This window comes from Mustela lutreola, chromosome 14 (genome assembly GCF_030435805.1).
Source record: "Mustela lutreola isolate mMusLut2 chromosome 14, mMusLut2.pri, whole genome shotgun sequence".
NCBI classification, from domain to species: Eukaryota; Metazoa; Chordata; class Mammalia; order Carnivora; family Mustelidae; genus Mustela; species Mustela lutreola.
In genome coordinates, this window is record NC_081303.1 from 60817523 (window position 1) to 60833154 (window position 15632).

At 36.2% G+C, this 15632-nt stretch overlaps 1 protein-coding gene across 1 annotated transcript in view; it reads right to left on the bottom strand.

The window, feature by feature from the left end:
- The window catches only part of USH2A (usherin), a 704505-nt gene that overhangs the window by 439748 nt on the left and 249125 nt on the right, over positions 1–15632 (bottom strand). The window contains exon 21 of the mRNA XM_059145262.1: positions 7468–7598. Within this exon, the coding sequence (XP_059001245.1) occupies positions 7468–7598 (131 nt within the window). The remainder of the gene's footprint in view (positions 1–7467; positions 7599–15632) is intronic.

Here is a 15632-nt window from a genome sequence, read left to right on the forward strand (position 1 = left end):
TCATCAGAAAGGTAAAGAATTTTCTATTCTAAAATTTTAGCTCTTAAGATTTTGGCAGAAATATGAAATAAGAATTTAAAACTAATAACATACTATTGAATCTAGATTGTTCTAAAGATGGGGAAATGTCGAGGAACTTAGTTTCTCTTATCTTCACTACACTGCTAATCACTAGAAAGAATGAGAGTCAAATTAAAAATTAGCGTTATTATTGAGCGTTATTATTGCAGTTAAACTTTGTACTCCGTGCTCTTTAGTCTAAAATCTAGCATTTATACTTGTCTCTGAGGCCATCACATCATAGTTAAAAATGAATTCCTAAGCAGGTAAGAGTAGGAAATGGCAGACCTCAAGAACAGAAATGAGCAGAAAGGAGGTGAGGATAAGGAAACAGAGAAAGAGAAGTTAGAAGAGAAACCTTCCATCTGAGTCTTTCTAGCCAAGTAAAAATGTTTTCAGCATATCAGGTTCAGCACAATGTTACCTTTTTTAGTATTAGTGGACAAATAAAAGTAGAAAATATTTCAACCTCATCATCATCATCATCAGTTACTACTACTACTGTTAAAGAAAAAAAAACACCAGAAAAGTATTCCAAACCTTCTATGTGAAAATACATTTCTTTCTTAATAAAACTGATTTTCTTACCAATAAACTTCAATACAATAAAAATTTTCAAAAAACAAAATAAGACTGGGTAAAATATTACAATTTTTTTAATTAGTTGGAATACTTCACCAAATCCCCATAATTGTGGAATACCATTTTTCAAAAACAGAAAAGTGATAATTACCTGATATAACTGAAGATTTATATCACAAAAAAGGCAATGTGAATCATATCATCTTAAGTAAAAAAATTCTGTTTATCTTTCCCTAACATAGCCTCAGCGATGTAACATGTCCATTCTACACATTTAATTGGCTCCTGTCAGGCCTCATACCGAGCACGACAACATGTATGACATACAGAAATTCATATTACCAAAAAACAGCTTTTAATTTCCCATGAGGATGGGTGGGTGGCTCCTCATGTGGACAATATCCCAACTTTTATAGACAACTCGATCAGCTAGAAGGATAACCATTTGGCAAATCCATTTTCTAATCCTTGAATTTTTGTAAGTTGACTTTCTTTATAACTCTTTCCTCTACCTACTCTTTTATTTTCTTCAATCCTATTTCAACATTTTAATATTTTACAAACACACATTTCATTATCGTAGTTTAATAATTAAAACCAGAACTGGTGTCGTGCCCAATTAATGTGCCCTGGTAGCATGCCCATTAGTTTTTCCATTAGTGAATTCAACAATACTAATGGGATTACTAGCATGGGATGCTAATTGGGCGTGACATAAGAAACTGGCTTACTTCTTAGCATACCCTTGCTAATGATGAAATTAATGAGCATTTTATTAAATGCTGTCTCATCAAAGTGTACTTAGTTAGCGTTAAAATTGTTACAAACGATGCTGCCTTCTAAAGATCAGGTGTCTGAGTAAGTGGTTCTTCATATTATGTTTGGCAACAATTTGAAGCATTAATAGTTCTCTACATCAGAAATCACATTTATTGGAGACAAATACGAGTACGTAACAGACAGCCTCAGGATGCCAAGTTTGCTTTATACTTGGAAGAACATAACATATTATTCTCTGATGATCATTTGAAAATTATGTTCCCCAACCAATGGTAAGAGAATAATTCTGCGATCAATTCTAGTGTCATACCATGCAGTTTGTCCTTTCCATTTGGAAAATATCGGACATGTTAAATAAATGCCATTCAGAATTGTTGGAAAGCTTTCACTTTTGCAGGTCCCTCCTGAGTGAAATCGGAATGTTATGTGAGTTTCTTCTTAATGCCTCTGAACATAAAACATTTAAATGATAACCACAAGTTATGATTGGTCAACAAAATGTCATCTGACCAAGTATATCCAAATTGGAGTTAATCATATAAAGCATGGGAGATGACAGCTAATTGTTAGAGACTTAACAAAAAAAAATACAGCAATTAAAAATTGGAGGAACTTTTCTTTACTGTGACTCTTAATAATAATTCCAAGTGTTCAGTTCATATATCCAGTTTTAAATATCATGAAGAATCTTTCCCCCTTCCCCAAATATTTATTCCCAGAATGCATTCGATCACTGAAAAGAAAACCAAATAAGTTCTTTACACCTATAGCCTCTATGTAGGAACAGGTTGTTATGTAAAGAATTCATTACTTAAGTTTGTTAACATATTTTAAGAAAAATACACAATTACTGTAAGCTATTTTGAAGTGATGTGCTAGACAGTGGTGACTTTAAATTCCTATAAAATGCTCTTTTCACAATTCAAATTTAACTCTTTTGAATGGATTTGGGACAATAATTTAAAAATAATCATCAGTAGAAGTTAAAGTTTCTAACAAGCTGAGAGATTAAAACAAATAAGAACTGAATTGTTAAATAATCATTAAAGAGTTGGAAATTTTATGTAGAAAATGGATAAATTTCTTCATTATAAATATATTTTACCAATAGTTATTGAACCGGTCAGTGAGTCTATCCATCAAGAGACATATATTTACTGAGCATCTATTATATTCTTTTTTTTTTTTTTTTTAAAGATTCCATCTATTCATTTGACAGACAGAGATTACAAGTAGGCAGAGAGGCAGGCAGAGAGAGAGAGGGAAGCAGGCTTCCCGAGCTGAAGGCAGCAGCCCAAACCACTGAGCCACCCAGGCGCCCCAAGCATCTATTATATTCTAAGGACTTAGCCTCAAGGATCTGTTTCAGGACAAAAGAGTCAGACTTGGCCCTCACTGAATTATACAGCCTGATAAGAAAGACACATGAAGTAAGTAACAACTTGTCCAACAAGGCGTTCATTAGATAATCTTATCTCATTCAAAGATAGAGGAAAGAAAACTGGCTTACAGTAGTACCTAAAGTATTCAAAATGTAATATGAACATCATTGGGAAGCATATAGAAGTTCTAAGTTCTTTAAATGTGAGATACTTCTAACTTTGTACAAGCAGCTGCATTCCTGTCCCTACCTAAAAGGAGAAAAAACAATGGAAGAATATTCAAAATTTTCTCTATTCCAGTTTCAACATTTTTTTGTCTGAAAATATGTAGAGGCTTCATTAAAAAGTGAGCAGATATGATATGTTCAGTTTGCCTCCATTGGAGTATAAATTCCTTAGGGGTGGCAAGGACACAGTCTCTGCTAGCTTGAGCTCACTGTTTCATACAGAGATTCAGCATCATGTCCTAAGACCACTTAGTATAATATACCTGATCACGTGTTCTCAAGTACCTCCTAAGCTAATCCTGCTCAACTAATACCTTATATTCTTTTCAATTAAATAATCATCACTTTCTTAAAAATGCAGGTAACTTTTGCCTTGTGCAGAGATACTTTTACTCCAAATAAAAATTCACTTGCCAGACATCATTAATTAAACCCTTCCCATGCCCCTGCTCCTCCAACTTTTGGCTATAAACAATTCATTTCATACTGGGCTGGCACCTACCAGCTTTTTATACAGGTTAGGATTGAGGTATAGAGAGTAGGGACAGAGTGGCTGGAAAAGCTAATGACAGTGATGAGTGCGCTCTGTAAGTATTTGAGGGAGAAGGGAAAGGGGCAGAAATGACTGGCAATGCCCTGTGTATGCCTCCCTGAACTCTGCTATCATGTCTCCCACTGACCTGATCATTGAAAAGGAGATGAAATAGATGAGTCAGAGTTTTCTGGCAGCCATTCTCAGGATCTTCATGACAATTCTATGGCTGAGTGGAGTAACCTCGTTCTGCAGAATTTGAGGATACAACATTCTTCAAAGAGATACAGTCATGCTTCAGATCCGGGGAAATCATTTTGGTATTAATTCTGTAAAAACTTTGACCCATGTTTGTGTGTGTTTGTGTGTTTACTGTACCCAAAATAGATGATGAACAACAAGCCAGCATACGTTTGCAAATGGAGCTCTGGGATGTGCTTAGTCATCTAGAATCACACAGACATTGGAATGGACATTTGCAATGGGAAAGACCAATTGTAAATTCGAGTTAATGTGAAGTCACCTCACCACAGGATACTTCTCTGGGTCTTGGTCCTTCCCTGACCTGTCCAAGTCAAGCAGAGACTCTGTACTCCAACTGTGGGACCGGGAAGACCAGATGAGTGGATCGCAAGAGTGGATGACATGTTCATTTCTTATTACTGTGTTCCTAGTGCGTAACTGCATAGCACAGCTCATGGAGCATAATAGGTGTTTAACAAAATGGCATTAAATGAAATAAACTACATCCAGTGCCAGTTCCATCACTAAATTACTGTGTGACTCTAGTTAGGCCACTTCATCTAAAGCAGGGATGAAAACAATACTACCTCAAGTGGCTACTTCAAGAATAAAAGTAAGACAATTAATGTGAACCCACGTTGTATACTTTAAAAGCTCTATGAATAAAGGGTTATACAATTAAGGTTTTTCTCCACGTGGCTTCTTCTCAATTATTCCCAGATATAAATGAGTTGGGGGAAGGAAAGCAGAGCAGAATTTCATTTTCACTGACCTTCTTCTATTTCACTGTACTATTTCCTTCCTTTTCATGATTTTTGTTGATTTTGACCATTTAGTCTCTCTTTTCACCTTGTTAATTTGGATGTTCTTGGAACATTTTCATTCTATCAATAATTAATGTCTATTTCACAGCATTTAAAACAAAACATTTTTGCCTGTTTATTTTATGAAAATAAGACACCAATGCGATCCATTCCCCTTTCGCCTTCTCCACTAAGTTGATACCTTTAGAAAACTTTCAAATCACTTATCTTTTCCTTCAACTTTTGGTAATTTCAGCACCAAACAATTATTAGAGGTTAGTTTGTTTGTCTGTTTTGCCTTTGTCATATGTCTCCTCTATTTCAAATATTCTTTGGCAGAATAAAACACATTTCTAGTCACACTGCCATTAAATATTTAAGCTGAACTTAATATTGCCAGCTTTAATATTTACCACTGCTTTTCCTCTTCATATTTCAGACTTTTTTTTTTCCTTATGATTAGATGGCTTGCTGAAATATTTCCTTCCAATATGGTGCATGGATGGTATTTTATATGTCTCTGTGTATCAATAAGCATTATTCTTTCATGTTGACAAGCAGCAGAGTATCAGAGTTAAAATCATGGTCTTCGGAGGTGGAATGCCTGGGTTTCAATCCTGACTTCTTCACTAATTAGCTGGATGACTTTGGGGAAATTAATTTAAGCATGGCTCTGGTTTTTTTGTTGTTGTTGTTGTTTTGTTTTTTTAACTTGTAAAGTGGGAATAATAAGAGCATCTACCTCATAGAATTGTTGTAGTATTTAAACGTGTGTGTGTGTATGTGTGTTTACAGATACAGTCAACACTTAGAATCATGCCTGGCATATAGAGGTCCTACAGAAGCAATGGTTTTGTTTCACCTTGATTAGAACTTCATGAGTCCTTTCAATAAATTTATAATCAATTCTTCCTTAAAAGGATATGCTGTCCTACCTTATATTCCATTACGTTTTTCTCATCCTTTTAATCCTTTTTATTGTTCAAGTGTTTTTTTTTTATTGTCCTTCTGAAATTCTTATTTGAAGATCTGAAAATCTTTTTTATATTTTTCTTACGTATTTTGCCCTGCTAATCTCAGGCTCACTAGTGTCTCTCTCCTAATTCATTTACTTAGAGTTTTGAAATGATAAATAATATTTTCAGTTCTGTTACTCCATTAACTTGAGTGTGCTGGTTGTTGGGTTTTTTCCCCCATTGCCATCTGCCTGGCCTTCTGAGACAGCTGCTTTTTTCATTCTCTCTGGCTGTTGGATTTGCTTATATGCGAAGCTACTTCTTCTTTGCTTACTCACTGCCCATGTATAGGTACCCCTTAAGAAACTGCAATTCTACAGGACACCCAGGAGTCTATGCTTGAGTGCCTACCAAGTACTGGCCTGGCAGTTATCAGGTCCCTGTGTCAAAACACCAGGTGTAAACCTTTCTTCCTTGGTCATTCTAGTTGCCAACTCATGGGTCTTCCAGCTTCCTGATACAGGGAGAACCCAGCCAGAATCTTGTGATCCTCTGCAAGGAGCCGGGCATGATGCTCAGATACACTGAGTCCAGCAGGCCCCGCCTCCCTTCTTTAAGGTGTGTGGGTGTCCAGGGCATATTAGGTGCTGATCCTCACCCACAGCTTTTGGCCCGTGACTTAGATACAAAGAGAAAAAGTCATGCCAGCTTTACACCATAATGTAAAACATTGACTTGGCAGGCATGACTTAGGATCTAGATCAGCAGTTTAAAGTTGAAACCCCGAGGAAATGGAAAGTAAATCGTCTTTTACAAAACCTTACTCATTCCTCCAGTACTCCCTGGCCCAGTACAGTACCTACTGTCAAATTCTTACCAATTCTTGTTTAACACAAGTGAAGACAACTATTCAGTGATTTTTCCATAGCCTTTGGGAAAAATTCAAAACGTCACATTTGCTTACAAAGCACTTGGTGACTTGGTCTCCATCCAGCTGTCCAAACTCTCACGTTTCTCTTTGTCCTAAATTACATTCATATTACATTCATCTTGATGTGTAGAATAAGTCACATTCTTGACTATTTGGGCACTTAATGTTTGCTATTTGCTCTTCCAGAAATTTTATTCTCAGTGCCTTCCTGATCTCATTAGTATCTCCCCTGTCCTGCCCCTTCTCAAACATACATCTTCCATACAGACATGTGTTCTTGCTCTGACTTTTCCTCATTGTTTTGCATCTCGGTTAAATATCACATTTTCAGAGAAGACTGACCACTCAGACAAGAAAGACCCTTGATTTTGTGCTCCCATAATACACAGCTCCTTGTACTTTTCTTCCATACTGTTCATGAATATTTTATATTAGTTTTACCTAGATTGTTTCACAGGGGCATGGTTGAATTTAACTTTAAAACCATTATAGTCTGTGATACCCAGCATTACAGTACCTGATAGGCACATAAATATTTTCTGGTAAACAAAGGAGGGAGGGAGAGAGAAAGAGAGGGAGGAAGGAAAAGAGAGAGAGAAAAAGAGAGAAGTGGGGAGAGAGGATGTGGAAGAATTAAGGAGAGACATAGTTTTGCTTTCAAGGAAAATAAAAATAGATCTATTCAAATGTATTTAAAAGTTTCCATCTTCATTATAAGATAGCATATGGTTGTTAAGCATGCAGATTATCAGTCAGACTATGCGGTGGAAAAGAGAGCTCTGCTATTTTAGCTGTGGGCAAGTCGTCAGCACCTTCGCAAGTTCCATTGTTTTCATCAGTAAAGCGAGGCTAATAATAGTACTTACCGCCAAGTTTTTGGTGAAGATTCAATGTGAAATATAAGCGCTTTCCTCAGTCCCTGGCACCTAGTACGCTCTCAAATATATCAAGCCTTATGAATACTCATTTACCTGAGGATCAAAAAGAAAACAAGGACGTCCATTCTTCAACTGAAGTGCAAAATACTCTTCCTGATTGCCAGGCGATGCGGCAAAGACAATCAAACCTTCAGGCACCCTTGTTCGAAATCTGGCCTTAATGCCTGGTGAGACAAGTGCAATCAGCAAATCAGTGCTGGGGTTTTGTTGATTCTTTCTGATAAATGTACATTTACTTTCATTATTATTTATGATGTAGTGAGTACAGTCAGGGATTTATACACAGCAATGTAGTGGGATAGTCCTAGCCATTTGGTTTTAAATATATCCTGTTATGAATGCCAACCTGTTCTTGGAAACTCAAGCCTGTACTCCCACTAATCAATATATAATGCACTTCCAATTTATGCAAAACTCATCAACATGAAAAGACATGTTGTCAACCCAAAATTGGATACTCAGAGTATCAATGTGAAAATATCAGAGCCATAAAAATAAATGGGTTTTTGACAGTGGGGCTTGTTTAAAATACTTAGGAGATTTAAAGAATCGGTCTAGTAATCAGTCTAGAAGCTAAAAACTAGAACGACCTGCTATGAAGAGGCCCATAGAGCCAGTTTTCTGAAACAGGATCCTATAACCAAATGGTCTGCAGCTTTCAGAATTTCAGGGTCTCCCTCACCCTTCAGATCACCTACTGCCTTAGACATACAATGCTCTTGTCTTAGAGGAATTTCCCCAGCTCATGAAGCAGGGGAAGCTTGCGATGGTCTCCTAAGATGTCTTCCCACTATCCCCACATGGTCTCAACACATGGTATCCCACTCACTTGCAGCACCCTTCCTTGTGTGTAACACATTTTGCTTAATGTATTGAAACTGACAAAGAAGTTTAAGAGATCTAGTCTTTGTTCTCAAAGAATTCCCATTTTAGTTGGCAATAAAAAATGTCTTAACAGACAAATTGTATGATGAGAATCAAATAAGAGGTCAAGAACTTATTTGAGAATCCAAAACACCTCATGATCACAATATTAAATAATTAGTGAATACCGGTTTAAGTAGTCATATGGTCAATCAGAACTATGGAAGTTTGAAGCAGAGAGAGTTCCCTTCAGGCTAGCCTGGTAACCAAAGTCCTACATAGGTGGGGTCTTAATTTGAGTTTAACAGACTGGAACTACTGCAGGAATCATGTCTGACTCATCTTTCCACCCCTGGTTCATTACATAGCATCTAGGTGCATTTATTAAATCTTCTAAGAACCTGGAGGAGGAGAAGGCAGGAGAGAGGTGTATCAGTGACAAGGGGGAAGTTTTAGCATAGGTGTAGAGGCAGGAAAGTAGTAGTCATTTTGTGAGTATCAGATTGCCATTTTTTTAAAAGATTTTTATTTATTTATTTGACAGATCACAAAAGGCAGAGAGGAAGGCAGAGAGAGAGAGAGAGGAGGAGGCAGGCTCCCCACTGAGCAGAGAACCCAATGCGGGGCTCAATCCCAAGACCCTGGGACCGTGACCCAAGCCAAAGGCAGAGGCCTTAACCCATTAAGTCACCCAGGTGCCCCCAGATTGCCATTTTTTATCTACGCATCAATAGAACATTAACATTTGTTGAGTACTCTGTTACACAGTAAAGAAGAAAAACTGACAAGCCAGTGCCTGATGTTAGGTTCCAGTTGAGGAAAAAGACAAAACAAAAACTTATTATGAGGTGTGATAAGTGATACAGAGACATAGATAAGATGTAATTTGATTCAAAAGGATTGAGGAAGGTTTCATTGAGAATATGAAGCTAGAGCTTGTTTCCCAAGAGTAGAAAGGCTTGGGGAAAACTGTACAAAAGGCTAAAGTATTGAGGAATGTTGGATGTCTGAGTGGGAGTTAAGAGGTGAATCTGGAAAGACAGGCAAGACCACATCTTAGCCATAGACTATCCAGCCCGAGAATCTGAATAGAAGACAAAGATGGAAAGGAGGTTGTGTAATAAGTGTCTTTAGAGTGAAAATTTTAATACCAGCAAAGGCAAGTCTGGAATGTGGACTTCAGACTTGCCAAAGAATCAACTCAATTTTTTCCCAGCCTTCTTAGCTTCTACATCTTTGGCTTCTAGATTTTGTGCTTTGGGCCCCTTTAAACATACTTGTCCTACCCATTTGGATATTGCATTGACTCCCATTCCAATTCTCTTCCTCCTGGCTGCTAGGATATTATGTCCTTGTTATCAAACTTGTACCTGGTCTATCCCAGCCTCTCTCTGACCCACAGAATAAGATTGTTTGTCCCAATAAATCACTCCTTGGTATTCAAACTCATCTGAACCCCTGCTACTAGCTCATCTCCTCTAATAAATGGACAGAAAATGCTGAGCTTCCTGATTAGAATTTATCTTATAGACTAAAGGAAGGCATTAAACCTTGGGTGGAAGAAGGGAATAGGATGGTCAAAGTCAGGATTATGGTAACCAAACTAATGGGGGCATGTATAAAAGATACAGATAATTTAGCCACAGAGCAACCAGTTAGGATATCACTGTGTTTTGGGGGAATAAGTTGATAAAATTTTTCATTAAGAACTGACAAGTAATGAGATGGATTGAAAGAATAGACTATATTTCAGAAGAAACTCATTAAGACATGTTGATATGAGGTGATGATGTGGGACAAAATGGTGAATTCTTTTCATCAATTACTAAGGGGAAATCATCATTATTAACAAATAAAAAGGTCAGGTAAAATTAGAAAATATGGTATTGAGGATTTAAGTTCAGTTTGGGGCACAATGTGTATTTATTAATGATGCAAAAACTATCCAACACTGGGAAACAAGAAACTAAATCTTGGAAGAGAAGATGGGGCCAGAAAATAAATTAGCAATTACCTGTCAAGAATCCATGTCTCTTTGAAGCAGAACATAGAAAAAGAAAAAGAGCTTTGGGGGAAATGACCCTCTTCCAACATTTAAGAAAAGAAAAGCAAAAGGAAATTAACAAAATTAGAACAAGGATAATAATACTGTAAAATGGAAGCCTAGGTAAGAGAGAACTTTAAGAAGGCAAAGTTAGGTAACCATGTAACACTTCCTGTAAGTCCAGAATAATTAGACCTAAAGAAAAGATTACAGAGCTGGTTAGACATAATCTTTTTCAATGGAATGGAATGGTCCAGACTCCAAATGACTGGGTTATAAGGATTGAGAGAATGGATGTGTAGGTAGTGGGTATGGAGCACTCATCACAAAAACCCGATAAAGAAAGAAATGGGAGGCAAAGAAATAAATTATTAGGGTAGACCAATCAGGGGAAAGAAGGAGGTATCTGCCAAAAAAACATAGTTGTGGCCAAAGTGTGGTCTACATTCTGACTAGAGAACAACTGTATTTCTACCAACTCTTCTTCTCTTAAGCTTCCCTCCTTTGGGTCTAGAGTATCTCTCTCCATCAGACATCTTATCTTCAAATTACCATTTTTTAAATTTTTATATATAGTATCAGATATTATAACTAAAATTATTATTTTAAAATTAAACAACTGGAAAATTCTACCAAACATTCAAAGAAGAAATAATACCTATTCTCCTGAAGCTGTTACAAAAAATAGAAGCAGAAGGAAAACCTCCAGACTCTTTTTACAAAGCCAGTATTACCCTGATCCCCAAACCAGGCAAAGACCCCATCAAAAAGGAGAATTTCAGACAAATGTCCCTGAGGAATATGGATGCCAAGATTCTCAACAAGGTCCTAGCTAATAAGATCCAACAGTACTTTAAAAAGACTATCCACCATGAGCAGGTGGGATTTATCCATGGGATGCAAGGGTGGTTCAACATTTGCAAATCAATCAATGTGATAGAACAAATCAATAAGAGGAGAGAGAAGAACCAAATGGTCCTCTCAATTGATGTAGAAAAAGCATTTGACAAAATACAGCATCCATTCTTGATTAAAATGCTTCAAAGTATAGGGATGGAGGGAACACTCTTCAACTTCATAAATCTGTCTAGGAAAAATGAATATAAACAAATATCATCCTCAGTGGGGAAAAGCTTACAGCCTTCCCTTTGAGATTAGGAAAATGACAAGGATACCTACTCTCACCACTGTTGTTCCACATAGTACTAGAAGACCTAGCAACAGCAATCAGACAACAAAAAGAAATAAAAGTATTCAAATTGGCAAAGAAGAAGTCAAACTCTCTCTCTTCACAGATGACATGATACTTTGTATGGAAAACCCAAAAGATTCCCCTCCCAAACTACTAGAACTCATACAGCAACTTAGTAATGTGGCAGGCTACAAAATCAATGTACAGAAATCAATTGCTTTCTTATACACTAGCAATGAAAATATAGAAATGGAAATTAGAGAATTGATTTCATTTACTCCAGCACCAAGAACCATAAGATACCTGGGAATAAACATAACCAAGGAGGTAAAGGATCTGTACTTGAGGAACTATAGAACACTCATGAAAGAAATGGAAGAAGACACAAGAAGATCGAAGCACATTCCATGTTCATGGATCAGAAGAGTAAATATTGTTAAAATGTCTATACTGCCTAGATCATCCTATACTTTCAATGCCATCCTGATCAAAATTCCACCAGCATCCATGTGCTAGAGGCACCTGTGTGGAAATAGACAGGATACTTGCAAATATAAGTATTTGAATGAGGGAAGAAATTAATAAAATTAATAATTGCTCAATCCAGAAATATAATTACTTGTTCTTAACTGATGGGAAATTTGATGAATGAAATGGAATCAGAGTAAGAATTACAAGAATATTTAGTTGAGTTATATGTGGGAATAAATCAACTAATATTATATGCCATGAGATAAGGAAGTACATATGTTTTTTCAGACACATTTGTAAATTTTATACTTATATAACAAAGAAATGCACTTCTAGCCCAACTATAATATAATACCTTACATACAGAACAAGGAAAATTTCTTGTGAAAAGGGAGGATTTAGTATAATAAAGCACAATTTGATTTGATGTTGTATGGTCAACTTTCCTTTAGCTTTTTCAAATAATTCAGTCTTGTCATTTTTCTGCTTACATTACAAAGATGAATTTTTTGCATATATTCTATGAAGAAATTAATAATGCACACATCCATTGAGATGTCATGTTCTTGATAATATTGCTATAGATATAGGTAAGTCCTATCTTTTGAGCCCAATGCTTTACGTCATATGACCAATTTTTTAAATGAACTAAATTCACAAATAAATGTATTGGCATATACAACACTTTTGATGAATATATAAAATATTTCAAAGAGAATGTTATTGAATTTACCATGAGACAGACCGGTAAAATACCTAATTGTTTAACATAATCACACCCCCTTCTGCTGTAAGAAATTAAATATTTATATATCCCCATCCATTGATTTTAGGTTCAGCCTTGAGACTTCTGTTGGGAAAAAGAATGGAAACAGATATGTTCTACACTGACAGAGCAGAAGCTTTAAATACAGCCTGTGATTGAACATGACCCTTCTTCCTCTATGCGTCATGAATGTGCTTTGATCCTGTTCCAAGAATAAGAGGATATGTGGCCTAGAGCCAAACAGTACCAAAGAATTTTTTTTTTTACTTTTAAAGTTTGTATTAAGGAGCAATGTTGACTAAGATGAATAGAAGAATGAAAAGCATACATTTCTCACTTGCCTAAGAATTTACCTTTGTGATTTAAAAGAAAAAAAACAGGAAAAAATCTAAGGTTCAGTATTTTTGTTTCAAGTTTCTGAAGAAATAATAGAACGTTCTTCTATCTCAATATTCATTCATTCATTCAAGAAATATTTAGGAAACACATACTTTGTACAGCTACTCATCTAGGCTATTAGGATACACATTAAGCTCCTTGCTCAACGGGGAGTCTGTTTCTCCTTCTCCCTCTCCCTCTGTGTGCTCTCTCTCTCTCTCAGATAAATAAATGAATCTTTTGAAAAATAGAGTAAAATACCCATATATCCATGGCCTAGCATTTTAAGAAAATCTAAAAATCCAAGATTTAGCTGGAAATATTTAACTTTATATAAATGTTTATATAACTTTAAACATTTAATCATAAAAACAATACAGTTACAAGGCCATGGAATCGGCAAAACATTCTTGAACAGTGAGGTAAACTATAATAGAAAGGGAATGGATGGTTAATTATACTGTATCAAAATTAAGAACTTTTGTCTAACAAAAGGCATGAATAGGAGAGTGAAAAGGCAACTAACATTGTAGGAGCAGATATTTACAACACATATTTCTGGTAACAGATGAATATCCAGATTATATCCTACAAATCAACAAGAAAAAGGAAAACAATCCATTAGAAAATTGAGGCGGGAGGGGCACCAGGGTGGGTCATTCAGTTGTGTCTGTCTTCCCCTCAGGTCATGATCTCAGGGTCCTGGGATCAAGCCCCACATCAGGCTCCCTGCTCAGTGGCAGAGTCTGCTTCTCCTTCTCCCTTTGCCTCTCTTCCCTGCTCATGCTCTTTCTCTCTCTCTCTCTCTCTCTCTCTCTCTCTCTCTCTGAAATAAATAAATAAAATAAATCTTTTTTTTAAAAATGGGGACAATGAGCTTTTCAAGAAATATGATATTCAAATAACTAATCAACACAGAAAAGATGCTCAGGATCATTATCAGAGAAATGCCAAATAAAATGCAATACCATTAAATGTCCACTAGAATGGCTGAAATGAAATAGAAAACAGTAAGTATAGCCAAATATGTAGAGCAACTGGAATGCTCATAAACGACTGGCAGGAGTGGAAGTCACTACAACACATTGAAAAACTATCTGTCACTATGTATAAGTTATCCGTATATCTTCTAAATATAGGCACATCTTCTGATCTAGCCATTCCACCCCAAGGTGTATGTTCCCCCCAAATTCATAGGTTCAGAAATAGATACAAGGGCATCTATACCAATACTTTTCATTATAGATGAAAATGGAATATACACAAATTCCCATTAATCGTGGAAAGGACAAATACTTGGGATATGATATAGCGACGATAATGAAGAAACCACAGCGTCATGCACTAGTTGCATCAACCTTTCCAAGAGAATATACTGTTTAATCTCAACTACATCAAGTTTAAAATCAGGCAAATTAAATCAATGGTGTCAGAAGTCAGGATGGTGGTAACACTGGTTGAGATGCAGAACAGCGCACAATGCAGAACTTCTGGGGGTCCCATATGTTTTATTAATACTCTGGGTGCTTGTTACACGGGGCTGGTCAGTTTTTGAAATTTGACAACCTATGCACTAATGACTTTTGCACTTTTCTGTATGTATGTTAAACTTTAATACGAAAGTTTGCCAAAAATTAATAAATTATAGGGCTACCTAAAAATTAAAATGCTATAGAACTATAGGAACTGAAAGTGAAAGTTTTAGCTTCTATTTCTTATAGCAAAGGCAGTACTGTGACAAATATATTCTCTTATTGTTCTAAGCTATAAGATAATGTCCAGTTGATGATGGTAAACATTGAAAAATTATTCAAGTTTTTATAAATATCACTCTACCTATCACCTCTCAAAAGTCAATAATTAATCCACATGCTTTTAAATAGTGTTAATGAGGGGCGCCTGGGTGGCTCAGTGGGTTAAGCCTCTGCCTTCGGCCCAGGTCATGATCTCAGGGTCCTGGGGTCGAGCCCCGCATCAGGCTCTCTGCTTAGCAGAGAAGCTCTGCTTCTCCCTATCTCTCTGCCTGCCTCTCTGCCTACTTGTGATCTCTCTGTGTCAAATAAATAAATAAAATCTTAAAAAAAAAATAGTGTGAATGACCATTTCCCCAAACTCTGGCCCACAGTGGACATTTCAAAATCTGAGATGCAAAGAATGAGAACGCAATGTGGTTTCAGTTCATTTTTTAATTCATGGTGGTGAGATTTCTCATCTATATCTTCATAATGATATTTACATCAACCATTAAAAAAAAGCCCTGTATTTTCCTGGGAGCTATACAAACAAATGTCTTTTGCCCAATTTCAAAGACTTCATTTATTTATTTCTACTTGCTTTCTTCAAGTTCTTTTATATATTGTGGATCCCCCTGTGTTAATCATCATTCTCTGTCTTCTAGATTGTTGTGATTATTTTCCCTAACTGATCTTCCTTTTGCCATCATAGCTCCATGACCACATCCTCCAACCAATATACACATGAAC